The sequence below is a fragment of the Balaenoptera acutorostrata genome, chromosome 16 (assembly GCF_949987535.1).
Source record: "Balaenoptera acutorostrata chromosome 16, mBalAcu1.1, whole genome shotgun sequence".
NCBI lineage: Eukaryota > Metazoa > Chordata > Mammalia > Artiodactyla > Balaenopteridae > Balaenoptera > Balaenoptera acutorostrata.
The window spans coordinates 31,184,190-31,197,233 of record NC_080079.1 but is presented as its reverse complement, the minus strand read 5'-3'; the positions used below and the strand labels follow the sequence as shown (position 1 = coordinate 31,197,233).

At 44.5% G+C, this 13,044-nt stretch overlaps 1 protein-coding gene across 1 annotated transcript; it reads right to left on the bottom strand.

The window, feature by feature from the left end:
- Positions 1–1,191: 1,191 nt before the first annotated feature.
- On the bottom strand, positions 1,192–12,384 carry MORN4 (MORN repeat containing 4). The gene is made up of 5 exons (XM_007187407.3): positions 12,247–12,384; positions 5,092–5,184; positions 3,264–3,378; positions 2,744–2,853; positions 1,192–2,492 (listed from the first exon to the last, which is right to left on the bottom strand). Exons 2-5 carry the CDS (start codon positions 5,156–5,158, stop codon positions 2,344–2,346), a joined length of 441 nt encoding a protein of 146 aa, XP_007187469.1. The 5' UTR covers positions 5,159–5,184; positions 12,247–12,384; the 3' UTR covers positions 1,192–2,343.
- Between the last annotated feature and the right edge of the window lie 660 nt (positions 12,385–13,044).

The following is a 13,044-nucleotide window of genomic DNA, read 5'->3' as shown; positions in this document are numbered from 1 at the left end:
TCCGGCCCAGATGTCAAGAACCTTCCCAGAGGCAATTTAGCTCCCAAGGTCTGCGTTTTCCCAGCTCTGAGAGAGGCCCTAAGAATACCGAGCAAACATAACCATTAGATTATTGGAGGCCTAGGGAAAAAGTTATTGAAGTTTTAAATGGGAGAGGTAAGAGGCAAAAAGGTTCAAGTGAGATATTTAGAAACACGTAGCACATTCATTTAAAAGGCTGCTTTCTCTAAAATGTTCAACCTTGGGAATTCCCTGGCGGTCCAGTGGTAGCAATCCGCGCTCTCACTTCCGAGGGCCTGCGTTCAATCCCTAGTCAGGGAATTAAGGTCCCACAAGCAACGCAAAAAAAAAAAAAAAAAAAAAAAAACATTTTCAGTGATATCTGACTAGTGGCAGAAAACCTGAGATGAATTTTTTAAAAAGTACTCTCGTTTAAAAGAAAGGTAAACATATCGTTGTTTAGGGCAAGGGCTAAAGGAGAGAATATAAAAGGTATCAATCTTCAGCAGAAACTGGGCATCTGGTTGGCACTGAAGTTTGGGGCTTAGCACCTGGGCTCTTCTCACAGGCAACTTCTGGAAGATCTGGGCTCAGAGGAGAACCAGGTTTAGGGATGGGGCAAAAAGTTAGGGCTAGGGACGCAGCCTAGGATGCCAGTGAAGAGCTCAGTCTCTGGGGTTTCCATTCTTGGATTTGCACCTTAGTGTCTGCAAGACCTTGGAAAACTATTTAACTGCCCTGAACCTCATCTGTAATACAGGGATAATAACGGTACCTTCCTCTCAGGGCTTATAAGATCATGCAAGTGAATGGGTTAGCGTGGAAGGTGAATGTTCAGAGAAAGACTTGCCTGAGGTAACCCAGCAGGTGTGACAATAAATGGTCTCAGGACTTGGGCACCCTGACGTTCAAGGTGATGAGGAGTTCAGTGGAAAGTGCTTTGGAGTCAAAAATTCCCAGATACAAATCCCACCCAGCTCTGCCACTTACTAGTTTGGGCAACCTGAGCCTGCCTGGCTTTTTTGTGTGTGTGTTTTTTTTAATGTTCCTACCTTGCATAATTAGATGATATTATGTAGTAAAGTGTGCAGTGTCAGTTTCAAGCCCCCATCTATAATTAACTTTTAGAAACAGCAAATGGGTCAATATTCATAAGGGTGTACAGCAAGAGAGTCAAGAAAACTAAGTATAGGCAGTTCTGGTGATTTGTTTATTCCTCATAAACACTTGTTTCTACAGTACAATTCAGAGAATAAATAGAGGCACACGGCTCTAATTTCCACCACAATCTGCTGTTGAGGAGACATTCAGTGTGAGGATAAGGGGCTGGGGGGTGCATGTTTGGGTCGCAGGGTAACTGGAGGCCTCTGTGATGAACTGTGCAGGGATCCAGTCAATCAAGATCTGATCCCTAGGCCTGATGGCCAAGGCTCATGGTGGAAGAGTTACAGTGAAACAAATGCTCTTTTAGTTCACTGCCATCCCAAGATGGGTCCAATTCTACCTGAACCCCAAGGGGTTGAGGTGGGTCTGACCTACTGGTCCACTGGGAAGAAGCTGTGTCAGCCCAAGCCATCCTTAAGGATTTAGTTCACTCCATGACAGGGCCTGATGGGGCCCACAGATATCTGCCCTTGCCCTGAAGTTAGTTATAAATACAAGTTATAAGATGACTGTTTATATCGGTTTCTTTCTGACTAAAGGGATCCTTTCCCATGTCTAAGGAAGGAGAGAGGAGCACAAATTATCTGCTTGTAAAGTCAAGGGAGAGGGAAATAGCATTCACTGAACCCTTCACAGGAGCAATAAGCAGACACGAGGACCAGTCTGGTCAGCCACAGTGGAAGGCCTGGGGCCATGATGCCAACCAGAAGCGAATGCAGGGGTAACATACAGAAAAGCTCTGGCCTTGACTTTCACAGGACCGCTATACTGTCTAAGCCACTCCTATCGTTTTCCTTATTTCTCCAGGGCAGCACAGAGCACTGGCCCTAATCTGGGGCGGGGATCATCTGCCCCAAATAGAGGCAGAAGGAAGAGACTCTGTATCACTTGGCAGAAAATGAAGTAGAAGGCAGCAGCAGGTCTGCACCGGGTGACCCACGGTGTTAGGGACAGAGAGTACCAATGAGCGAGAGAAGGGCAGGGCACACCGGGTACCACTGCTGCAAGGCCAGAGGCCCGAGCCTTAGACCTTCTGTGACCGAAGCCCTGCCTGGCAGGTGACGGGGCCCCTCCCAGGACTTCTGCTCCATGGTCGTTCTCATCTCCTCTCGCATCGGATTCTTTCGTTCACCCCCAGCGGGTGGCGGGGCGTTGCTGTCAGCTGGGCGCAGCGCCGCGTCAGGCGGTGAGGCTCCGGGCTGACTTGGAGGCGCTCTGGGCCCGCTGAACCACTGCCGAGCACTTCTCGCGCCGCAGAAGCTTGTTGTTCTCGAACAGGCCTTCGTTGCGGGGTATTCCGTGAGAACCATCAGGGAAAGTCAGCAGGCCTTTGAGGGGGCCAGAGAAAATATGGGTGTGACGGTGGCATTAGTGGCTGGGAGGTCTGCTTGCTACATAGAGGCCGAGGGAGAGAAAAGTTTGCAGCCCTTGGGTACTCTGTTGGTGAGTCCGATGACCCGGCATCGGCGCCCGGTCACTATGCATTGCTGGGCATCACCAGGAGGATTAAAGCTGCAAAGGTGCCCTTCCACCCATTTATGCTCGCCTCAGTCACCTGTCCTGCTGGGCCGCAACTTACCCAAACCATCCACTCTGCCGTTTTTAAATTCCCCCTCAAAGGTCATGTTGTCATGTCGAATGAAGACTCCGACGCCGTTGAACTTGCCCTGGGCAAACTCCCCCTCATACCTGCAGAAACACGAGATGTCAGCCTTCAGGATAACTGAGTCAGGCAGCTGCCAACACCAAATGTGGGGTTTATCAACGCCAAGGAGCAAAGCTGATTCCACTCTTCCAGAGCTCCCACCCACCCACCCAGCAGAGAAGGGTCAGACAGTGTGTATGATACGAGGCTCTAATCACAAGGAAATAACCTAAGAGGGCAGTGGTGGGGTGGGAGGTCACTGACCTCCTTGCCATTTCAAATTTTAGAGGCATTTATAAAGTAACCAATAAAAGAACGAACGCTACTCCTTGCCTGTTTTCAGAGGGCCCGGGACAAGCTCAGGTTTGACCAGATGTTTCTCACTATCCCTTTTAGAACAGAACTTCCCTTCCCTAGTTTAAGGCTGAGAAAGGAATGATGACCCAGTACCCACCTCGAGCCATCTGAGAAGGTTAGTACCCCGAAGCCATTAAAGAGCCCATTCTCAAAATGGCCCAGGTAGGTGCCGCCATCTGCAAACATCAGTTGACCAAAACCATGTCTGCGGCCTGAGCAAAGAGAAGACGGGTGTCAGGTTGGGATGGGGCAGCTTCAGGGTCCCCTCTCACAGTCCAACATCCCTTGCCTTGCATCACCCCATCCACAAAGGAAAGACGAGAAGGAGTGACATTAGCAGGGCAGAGAACTGTTACCCAGAGTAATAACCTGGCTACTAAGATCTTCCCTTCTTAAGTCACAACCAACAGATTTGGAGCAGGTCTCTCCAAGTATGAAGATAAGAGAGCACTGAAAAATCACAATAGCTTAAAAAAATTTTAAATAAAAATCACAATAGCTAACTTTACAGGGCCTTCACTATGTGCCAGTCACTCTTCTAAGCACTTTGTATTTATCATCTTATTTAATCCTCACAACAACCTTAGGAGGTAGGCCCAATACTATTACTATTCCCATTAACAGATGCAGAAACCAAGGCAAGGAGAAGATAAAAAACTTACTCAAGATCACAGAGCAACTAAGTGGTACAGCAAGACAGCAAATGCAGCCGGCAGACTGACTCTGGAGCCCTCAACACTTAACTGCCTTGACACTCTGAGAAAAAATTAAAGTACCCTCCGACACCATGAAGCTGCTGGGCAAACCTAACAGCCTGACTGGCAACACTAGTTTGAGCTTTGCTCCATCAATAGGGCTGTGCTTACCCACTGAACTGACCAGAGAACAGAGCAAGATACTGGAGAAGCAGCAATGCCATTCCGGTACAAGGGCGTTCTTTTGGTGGATAGAGACTGCCCAGCAGAGCCTCAAGAAGACTCTCCTCTAAAAGGTCACATTAAAGGGGACAGTAGGTGTTTGGGAGGCAAGAGAAAAGGCTGGGGATGTACGGAGGCAAGGTCACGTCCCATGTGCACAATTTCTCCTCTCAAGGCTCAAAAATTCATCAGCTGCAGGGATCTACCATGAAAAGAATGACACATCTGGAAACAGTGTGAACTGCTCTTCGTTGGCACAACTATAAAGAGTCAAGTCTCCTCGGGGCAGTTCCGGGTTTGCTAGGATTGGACCCATGAGACTTTTAAGTGGCCAGACTGTTTCCAAACTGAACATCATTAAAGTGCTTCCTGTATAGCCTCAGGCTCGGAGGAATTCTGCCCTTCCTGTGAATAGATACTTCCAAATGTAATGAGCTGTCACAGGAAATTCAAGGCAATGAATGTCATCTGCTCTTGAGTGTCTGCCCTAATTTCTTCCTTAAGATTCACTAGAATCAAGTCATTACAATGAATCTGTACTTTGCAATTTATGGGCCCTAAAAATAATTCATTTTGCTCTGCTGAGTAAGTTAGCATTTATAAAAACAATTCCCAAGTAATACCACTAAAGGATAAAAGAGTGTTGGGGGGTTTCCTGGCAGTTAGGACTCGGCACTTTCACTGACATAGGCCCAGGTTCAATCCCTGGTCGGGGAACTAAGATCCTGCAAGCCACGAGGCATGGCAAAAAAAAAAAAAAAAAAAAAAGAGTGTTAAAACACTTTAAATTTAGAAGTGGGAAAATTTAACTTATTTCTGGAGATTGGAGTAACAATAGCATTTTCCAATTCCTTTATTTATAATCCTAAAATCAAATAAAGGAAAGGCACTATTTGGCTTTAGAAGTTAGAAATGAAGACTCATAAAGTTGTCTTATATATCCTGATGTATTTGTCCTTCAGCCAAATGAAGTGTTCATCACTGGATGTTCCCCACGGGTCCTCTCACCCTCCTTCCACTCGCCACGATATTCCTCCCCACTGGAGTAGGTGAAGGAACCTTTTGTCAGGGTCATGGTGACAGATTACAGAAGGATGAAAACTGCAAGAAATAAGCAGAGGAGAACCAGTGTCATAGGATGGCTGGAGGAAAGGCCTGTAAAGCAATTTTATAGATACCTTCTAAAGGCTACCAGCCTGGTAAGTGTAAACTACCTTGAGTACATTTAACAAAAATCCCCCCCTCTCCAACCACCACCACCATCATCGCCACCTCTGCCCATCCTCCTACTTGTCTTAAAGGTCTTCAGCCGGTTCCAATTTTCTAAGACCTGGGATGGAAATTTAGGATTAATCTGTAAATATTTGCTTGATACCTACCATGTGCTTAGTCAATGTATAAAATATAGTCTTGTTCCTCGATGAGTTTATAATCTAGCTGATAAGACTAACAACTGAAACACTGAATAATACGAGAGATAATATAATTAAGTGCCAAACTGGATGGCAGAGATTACAAAGACAAGGGATGGGCAGAATTTAAAACAAGCAGTGAAGAACGCAAAGGGCAATGCCAGACTGAGAAAACATGGGGAATGAAAGCACAAAGCAATGTAAACACGACATGTGCAGTGGGAATTAAGAAGCTGGGTCTTATTCGAGTTGAAGGTTTATTTAGGGAGTAACAGGAAACAAATTCACCTACGTACACCCAACCTAAATCTTAAATCTGAAAAGAACCTCTCAGATTTAATCCAAACTCCCTCATTTTGGAGGGAGAAACATTTGGAGAAAACAGAAGCCCCCAAGAGGTTAAAAACTAGTTAGTGAACAATGATGATGATGGAACTCGTGCCCATGCCTCCCCTGACTGCTGCTAGTTCTTTTTCCCCTGTACCATGTGCTCTGCTTTTAGGGTCAGGCCAGCTTAAGGAGACCTTTGAAAGCTAGGCAGAAGGGTTGATAGCTGATAAGGTATGGAAAAGAAGAAACCTCTGGGGGTTATAATACGAAATATGAAAGCAGAGTCTAAGGAAAATGAATGTGGCAGAAGGAAGCAGGATGGGTTGGAACAGCAAAAGCCTGCAGCCAGAAAAGCTGCAAGGCAGGAGATGTGATCATTTAGTCGATTGTACAAATGGGCACAAAGTGTTCTCCCTCCATCCATGCCCTTGCAGACATTGCAGATCCTCCATTAAGAGGCAGCTTATTTATTCCTCTGCCTGTTGGATCTGGGTGGGTTATCTGACTTGCTTTCGCTAATGGAACATTAGCAAAGGTGATGTAGCAGAGTTTTGAAAAGCACTTGTTTGTTGGGCTTGCTCTCTTACTGCACTTGGAACTGTTCTGCCTCCACATGAATGAGCCCAGGCTAGTCTGCCAGATGGTGAGAGGCCACGGGGAGCAGCTGTCCCAGCTGACCACAGATGCATGGGTGAGCTCAGGCAAGACTAGAAGAGCTGCCCTCCTGAACCCAGCCCGAAATCACTGACCCACAGAATCACGGACTAAAGAAATGGTTGTTGTAGCCACTATGTTTTGGGGATGGTGTGTAATAACACACCTAGCAAAAGCTAACTGATATACCCAGGTATGAGATCATAAAGCCTGAACTAGGGAGATAACAGGGTAATGGGAGCAGGAATGATTATCACAGATATATCATAGGATAAACAAAAACAACCCGGTAACATTTGGAGACTGGCTAGGTATAGCTTCATATGAGTGGTAAAAGAATATTTATACTCAAGGATATTCTATAAGAAGGGAGTTAAGATACCCAAAACACCAATAAATATAAACAGAGACAAATAGAATCATTTGACATATTTTTTAAAATGCAATCCCTATTTCTCTTTCTTTCCTTTTTTTTTTTTTTTGGTAACTGGAAGTTTGTACCTCCTAATCTCCCTCACTTATTTCTCTGATCTCTCCACCCCCTCCCCTCTGGCAAACACCTGTTTGTTCTCTGTATCTATGACTCTGTTTGTTTTGTTATGTTTATTCATTTTTTTTGTTTTTTAGATTCCACGTATAAATGAAATCATATGGCATTTGTCTTTCTCTGATTTATTTCATTTAGCATAGTACCCTCTACGTCCACCCATATTGTCACAAATGGCAAGATTTCATTCTTTTTCTTTTTTATGGCTGAGTAGTATTCATATATATATATATATATATATATGTATATCCATTGTGTGTGTGTGTGTGTGTGTGTGTATATATATATATATGGAATATATACACACATACCATATCTTCTTTACCCATTCATTTATTGATGGGCACTTAGATTGCTTCCATATTTTGGCTACTGTAAACAATGCTGCAATGAATATAGGGGTGCATGTATCTTTTCTAAGTACTGTTTTCATTTTCTTCAGATAAATACCCAGGAGTGGAAGTGCTCCACTTCCACTCATATGGTAGTTCTGTTTTTAATTTTTTGAGGAACCACCATACTGTTTTCCACAGTGGCTGCACCAATTTACATCCCCACCAACAGTGCACGAGGGTTCCCTTTTCTCCACATCCTCCCCAACACCTGTAATTTGTTGTCTTTTTGATAACAGCCATTCTGACAGGTGTGATGTGATATCTCATTGTGGTTTTGATTTGCATTTCCCTGATGGTTAGTGATGTTGAACATCTTTTCATGTGCCTCTTGGCCATCTGTATGTCTTCTTTGGAAAAATGTCTATTCAGGACCTCTGCCCATTTTTAAATCAGGCTGTTTGATTCTTTGATGTTGAGTTTTACGAGTTCTTTGTATATTTTGGATATTAACCCCTTATCAAATACACTGTTTGCAAATATCTTCTTCCATTTAGTAGATGGCCTTTTCATTTTGTTGATAGTTTCCTCCACTGTGCAAAAGCTTTTTAGTTTGACTAAGTCCCATTTGTTTATTTTTATTTTTGTTTCCATTGCCTGAGGAGACATATCCATAAAAATATTGCTAAGACCGATGTCAAAGAGCATACTGCCTACGTTTTCTTCTAGGATTTTTATGGTGTCATGACTTACATTTAAATCTTTACTCCATTTTGAGGGTTGGTTTGTTTGTTTGTGTATGGTGTGAGAAAGTAGTCAAATTTGATTCTTTTGCATGTAGCTGTCCAGTTTTCCCAACACCATTTATTGAAGAGTGTGTTTTCCTTATTGTATATTCTTGCCTCCTCTGTGGTAGACTAATTGCCCATATAAGTGTGGGTTCATTTCTGGGCTCTCTATTCTATTCCGTTGATCTATGTGCCTGTTTTTGTGCCAGTACCATACTATTTTGATTTCTGTAGCTTTGTAGTATAGTTTGAAACCAGGGAGCGTGATACTTCCAGCTTTATTGTTCTTTCTCAAGGTTGCTTTGGCTATTCAGGATCTTTTGTGTTTCCTTACAAATTCAAATGACATTTTGAAAAAATATCAGCAATTTTGACTAATGAGGTAAGTACTAAGTAGGGGAAAAGTAAATTATAGCCACTCATCTGTTCTTTATCAGCACCCTATGGGATATTCTAATTTTGGTCTATGTCATAATGATTTTGATGCAGATGCTGAAAGCTCAGAAATGGTCTGATGTGAAGACAGCCTGGCCTGAACAGAGCAGAAGCCCTGTGCTCTCACCCAAATATGGAGAGACATTCATTTCTACCCCCATAATGAAGGCCAGCTTTGTGGAAGCTCTTTTGGTGATGTTTGGAGTCACTCCCATAGGTACAACTGGGATTTTTCTCACTTTTCTAGTTACTCAGGAGCTCCATGTTCAGGGTCCCTCACATTGTAGAAGGTATCCCAAGACAAGGATCATTTTCTAGTCTTAATGCCCCTCAGTACCTCTGGGGGGCTATTTTCTCAGTGGCTGGCACCTGCTGTGCCATCTCTGTCCCATCAGTGTTCCACAAGGTCAGCATCTAATTTCAGGCTCACGAGCCTCTTATCATCAGCCCAGCATCAGAGTATGCCTGGGGTAGAGGTCAACATGACTCCATTGCAAATACAACATTAATGAGAGGAAGAGAAGCAGTTTTCCATCGAAAGTACAGAGGAAAACGCTTTCCAGTCCAGATAGGCATGTTGATAGCTAGAGGTCACCATCAGCTCTCCTGAGAACTAATTACATCAGAGAACTAAAAGTCAGCTTATGGCACAAATCTGAGCTGTTTAATTCCTTCGAAACAAGTCAGAATATGAATGGTTACATCTTCTACTAAATCTTAAAACTAAACAACCGTTCTGACACATAAACGCAAAATCATTATTTCTACAGGAAGATGATAAGCTAAGGACATTTCCTTTCAATGTTCAGCAGTACTCGAAGTTTTGGAAGGAGTTATTTCAGTGCAATTTGAGGAGCCAGACTGACTACACAGGGGCTCAGCCTCTTGTGTGTTTACTTTTTCTCAAGGCTATGTGAAACTTCCAAACAGTGGCATCCCACCAGTAGAAGGAACTTGAAAGAAAGGGAACAGTTCTTCTCCAGTTTGAGGATTATCTAGGGACCAAGTACTACCCAGCCCCTCCAACTGTAAACCTAGCCACTCTTTTGGTATGCTGTTAGCTCTTGGGCAATATATCCTAAATATTGCAAAGAAGCCAATGAAACTTGAAAGATTAGCTTCTCATTACCAAATAGAGTGGACTGTATTTTCCAAAGATATTCACGATCATATCTCCTGTCTTATACATTCTTCCACAATTTGACCTTGCCAGTGCCCCATCAAAAAGTAGTGTCTAACTCCTCATTTATGAATCTGGCTAGGCTTGTGATTGCTTCAACCAATAGAACGTGATGGAAGGGATGGTGTGTTCTGAGGTTAGATCATACACGGTAATGCAATTTCCATCTTGCTAACTGGTAAACTTGAGCTTGGAGACCTGAGCCACCACATAAGTAGTCTGATTATCCTGAGGCTACCATGCTCAGCGGAGGCCGAGCCACATAAAAAGTCACATATGCTGGTGCTTCCAGTTGGCAGTCCTCATCTCTGAATCATCCTAGCCCAGGCACCAGGAGTGAGTGAAGGAGCCTTCAGGATGATTCCAGTCCCCAGCCACTGAGCCCACATCCCAGCTGATGTATCATGGAGCAGAGAGAGATCATCTCCCAATTCCTGACTCACAGAATCTGTGAGCATCCTATGGTTGTTTTAAGCAGCTAAGTTTGGGGTAATTGGTTATACAGCAATTGTAATGGGAACATCGTCCCTCAACCTATCCCTGCCACCATCCTCTCCCATTTGTTTTCAAAAGCACATATTAGAAATTCCCATTCCTTTTTGTTCTAGGGAGATATAGCAAACTTCAATAGCTGCTTGTCAAAATGATGTGCATTCCCAAGAACACAATTAGAAGTGCTAACTAAAGGAAACAAATGTACACTCCATGTGTCTCAGGCCATGGTTGAACACACTTGACTTGAAACTTCTACATGTGTCCAGATAATTGATATTGTCACTGCCTGAGGCAGAATCAGGGTTTTCATTCATGACTTCTGTAGTTAGCCATGCTAATTAATAGCTGTATAGCCACTGACCCCAAAAAGAACTCTATCAGTAACCATGGTCCTTGAGACAAATCTAGTTTAATAAAGTATAGCCAGTGCTGATGCAGACTAAAAAAACCAATACTTTAAAGGAATGCAAATCAGTATTTGTATCAGCTATTCAAAAAATCTTTTTAAAGAGAACAGATGGCCTAGGAGTTTAGGCTTCAGATTTACATGTGGAATGTAGTTACAAAGCCAAGATGATTCATGCTTCTTAACAGATGCCCACCCTTTCTCTCTCTTGATGGAAGGGTTGCAAAGGATCAATCCAAACATTTATCTAAAAGAAAATGACTATTTTGTGCCTATAAACCAACACACTATTAGTCTGCACAATAGACTATATCCTTGCTATCTTTATTTTCTCCTGCCCCAGACATTTCCAAATAGAACTCGAAGACAGGAATGAGAACTTTTGTTTCCATTCCATTTGTCCTTTTTTTTTTTAATTTCAGAAATCAAACTGGTTAAAAAATATTTATGCATCCACAGTAACCTGTGTCCAAATCCAGAAGATTAAAAAAAAAAAACACTAACATAAAAGAGAATAGATTTTCAGTTTAAGAATATTTTTTGGAGGCATCCACCTTAACTACCTACATATAGCTTCACATTGTCCCCCTAAAGCCACCCTCCCCAGGGTATGACAGTCTTGTCAAAGTTCTTGCAGTTATAAAGAAAGCAGCTCTTAGGTATTTAGAATCCTAAAGAGAAGAAAATGAAGGCTTTGATGAACAAAAATCAGGCTTGTAATGGACCTAGAACAAAAAGTCAAATGTTCTTTTCAAAGTATTTTAAGTGAGCTTAAAATAACTGTCTTTGTTTTAAGTCTGTAAGTCTCTTTCACTATAATTCTTCCTTCCACTGGAAAAGTAAACAAATGTACCACTACTAGATAAAGGTCTTATTTAGGAAGACTGTGGGACAGCTAGATTGAAGAAAGTGGGAAGAAAATCCTGACACCAGAAAGAAGGTCAAAACAAAACAAAACAAACAGAAAAACCCCAGACGCCTTGGGGTGATGGGGACTGCCAGGATACTATTCTATTTCATGAGAAAGTAAAATTCCTGGGCTGGGTTCTAATACAACCGAGTGACTCCCGGTGGTACCTAAGCAGTTTGGAGATGCTAGACAGTAGGGATGCCACCATCAACTAATTTAAGCATCCTACTTCCCAAGGATGTATGTGGGGGACGTCTCTCCACCAGAGTGTGATAGAGGCGGACGCAGAGCAAACAAAGCCCTAGACCGCAACAAGGCAACACTTACTCGTCGACCTCCCCATTCCTTCTCCCACCCGGTTCTGGCTTTCCAGCACCGCTACTTCCCTCACCCCAGGTCCGCTCTCCCGGGCGAGAGGGGTCTTCTGCTCACACTGATCTGCGATCTCCTCTGCACACAGCGCCCACGTACCCCGATCTCTATCCCGGAGGCCATGGGCTCGGGCCTCGGACCCCGCGGTAGAGACGGGAGGCCCGGGTTTAGGACCTCCGGGGCAGCAACCCTCGGTATGGAGCCGCGCTCCCGCAGTCCCTGTCATTTCGGGCTGGGCTCCTCAGTCCCTTCCTCCCAGACCACACTCTCCCGGCCCCCTCCCACCCGCGCTGCCAGCCAACCTGGGCTCGGCCTTCCGGGATGACCGTCTCGCCCTGACGCGGGGCGGACCTCCGCTCCGCCGGGCTCGCCCCTGCCACCTGCCTCTCCGCCACCACCTCCAGTGCCTGCCGCACTTGACGCCGCCATCCCGGGCAGCCGCACTGGGCACAATTCCCGCAGCCCATTGGCTGTTACGTAGGCAACCGGGAGCAACGCCACTCCCCATTGGCCCAGCCTGGTCTCTACGCCATCTTTGTGCGGGGCTGAGTGTTGCGGGAACCCTGGGCCAAATACCAGAAAGAGGGGTGGGGCTGACCCACGGTGCCACCTCAGCCACCCAGAGAACTCAGGTCTCGCCTACCAAGAGGTAGCCTAGCTGAAATGTCAACTCCAAACCAAACAAAACCCAAACCTGCGTCAGAAGCAACAGTCACCACCTACACAAGCGGCTCCGATCCTGCTCCGATCTCCGCAGTTGTCAATGGCACCGACGCGGAGCTGAAGGACAGAACCCAAAACTGACTTTTGAGGTGCGGCTTTGTAAATTGTGAAGCGCAGGATGGGGCAACTGCAGTTTCATGAGTGTCAGCCCTGTGCCAGCATTGTGATGATATCAGGACACTTTTGCATTCATTATACGGATTTGCGTTGCCGTTATCATGACTCATATCCTTTGTATTTAAAATATAGTGCCAAGATTGGAACAAATCCTCCCAAATACCATGCACACCAACTGGTTTATCCATATGTTTATTTACCGAACAATGTGAATACAGCATGATGCTAGGTTCTGCCAGGCTAGAATAGACATGATCACT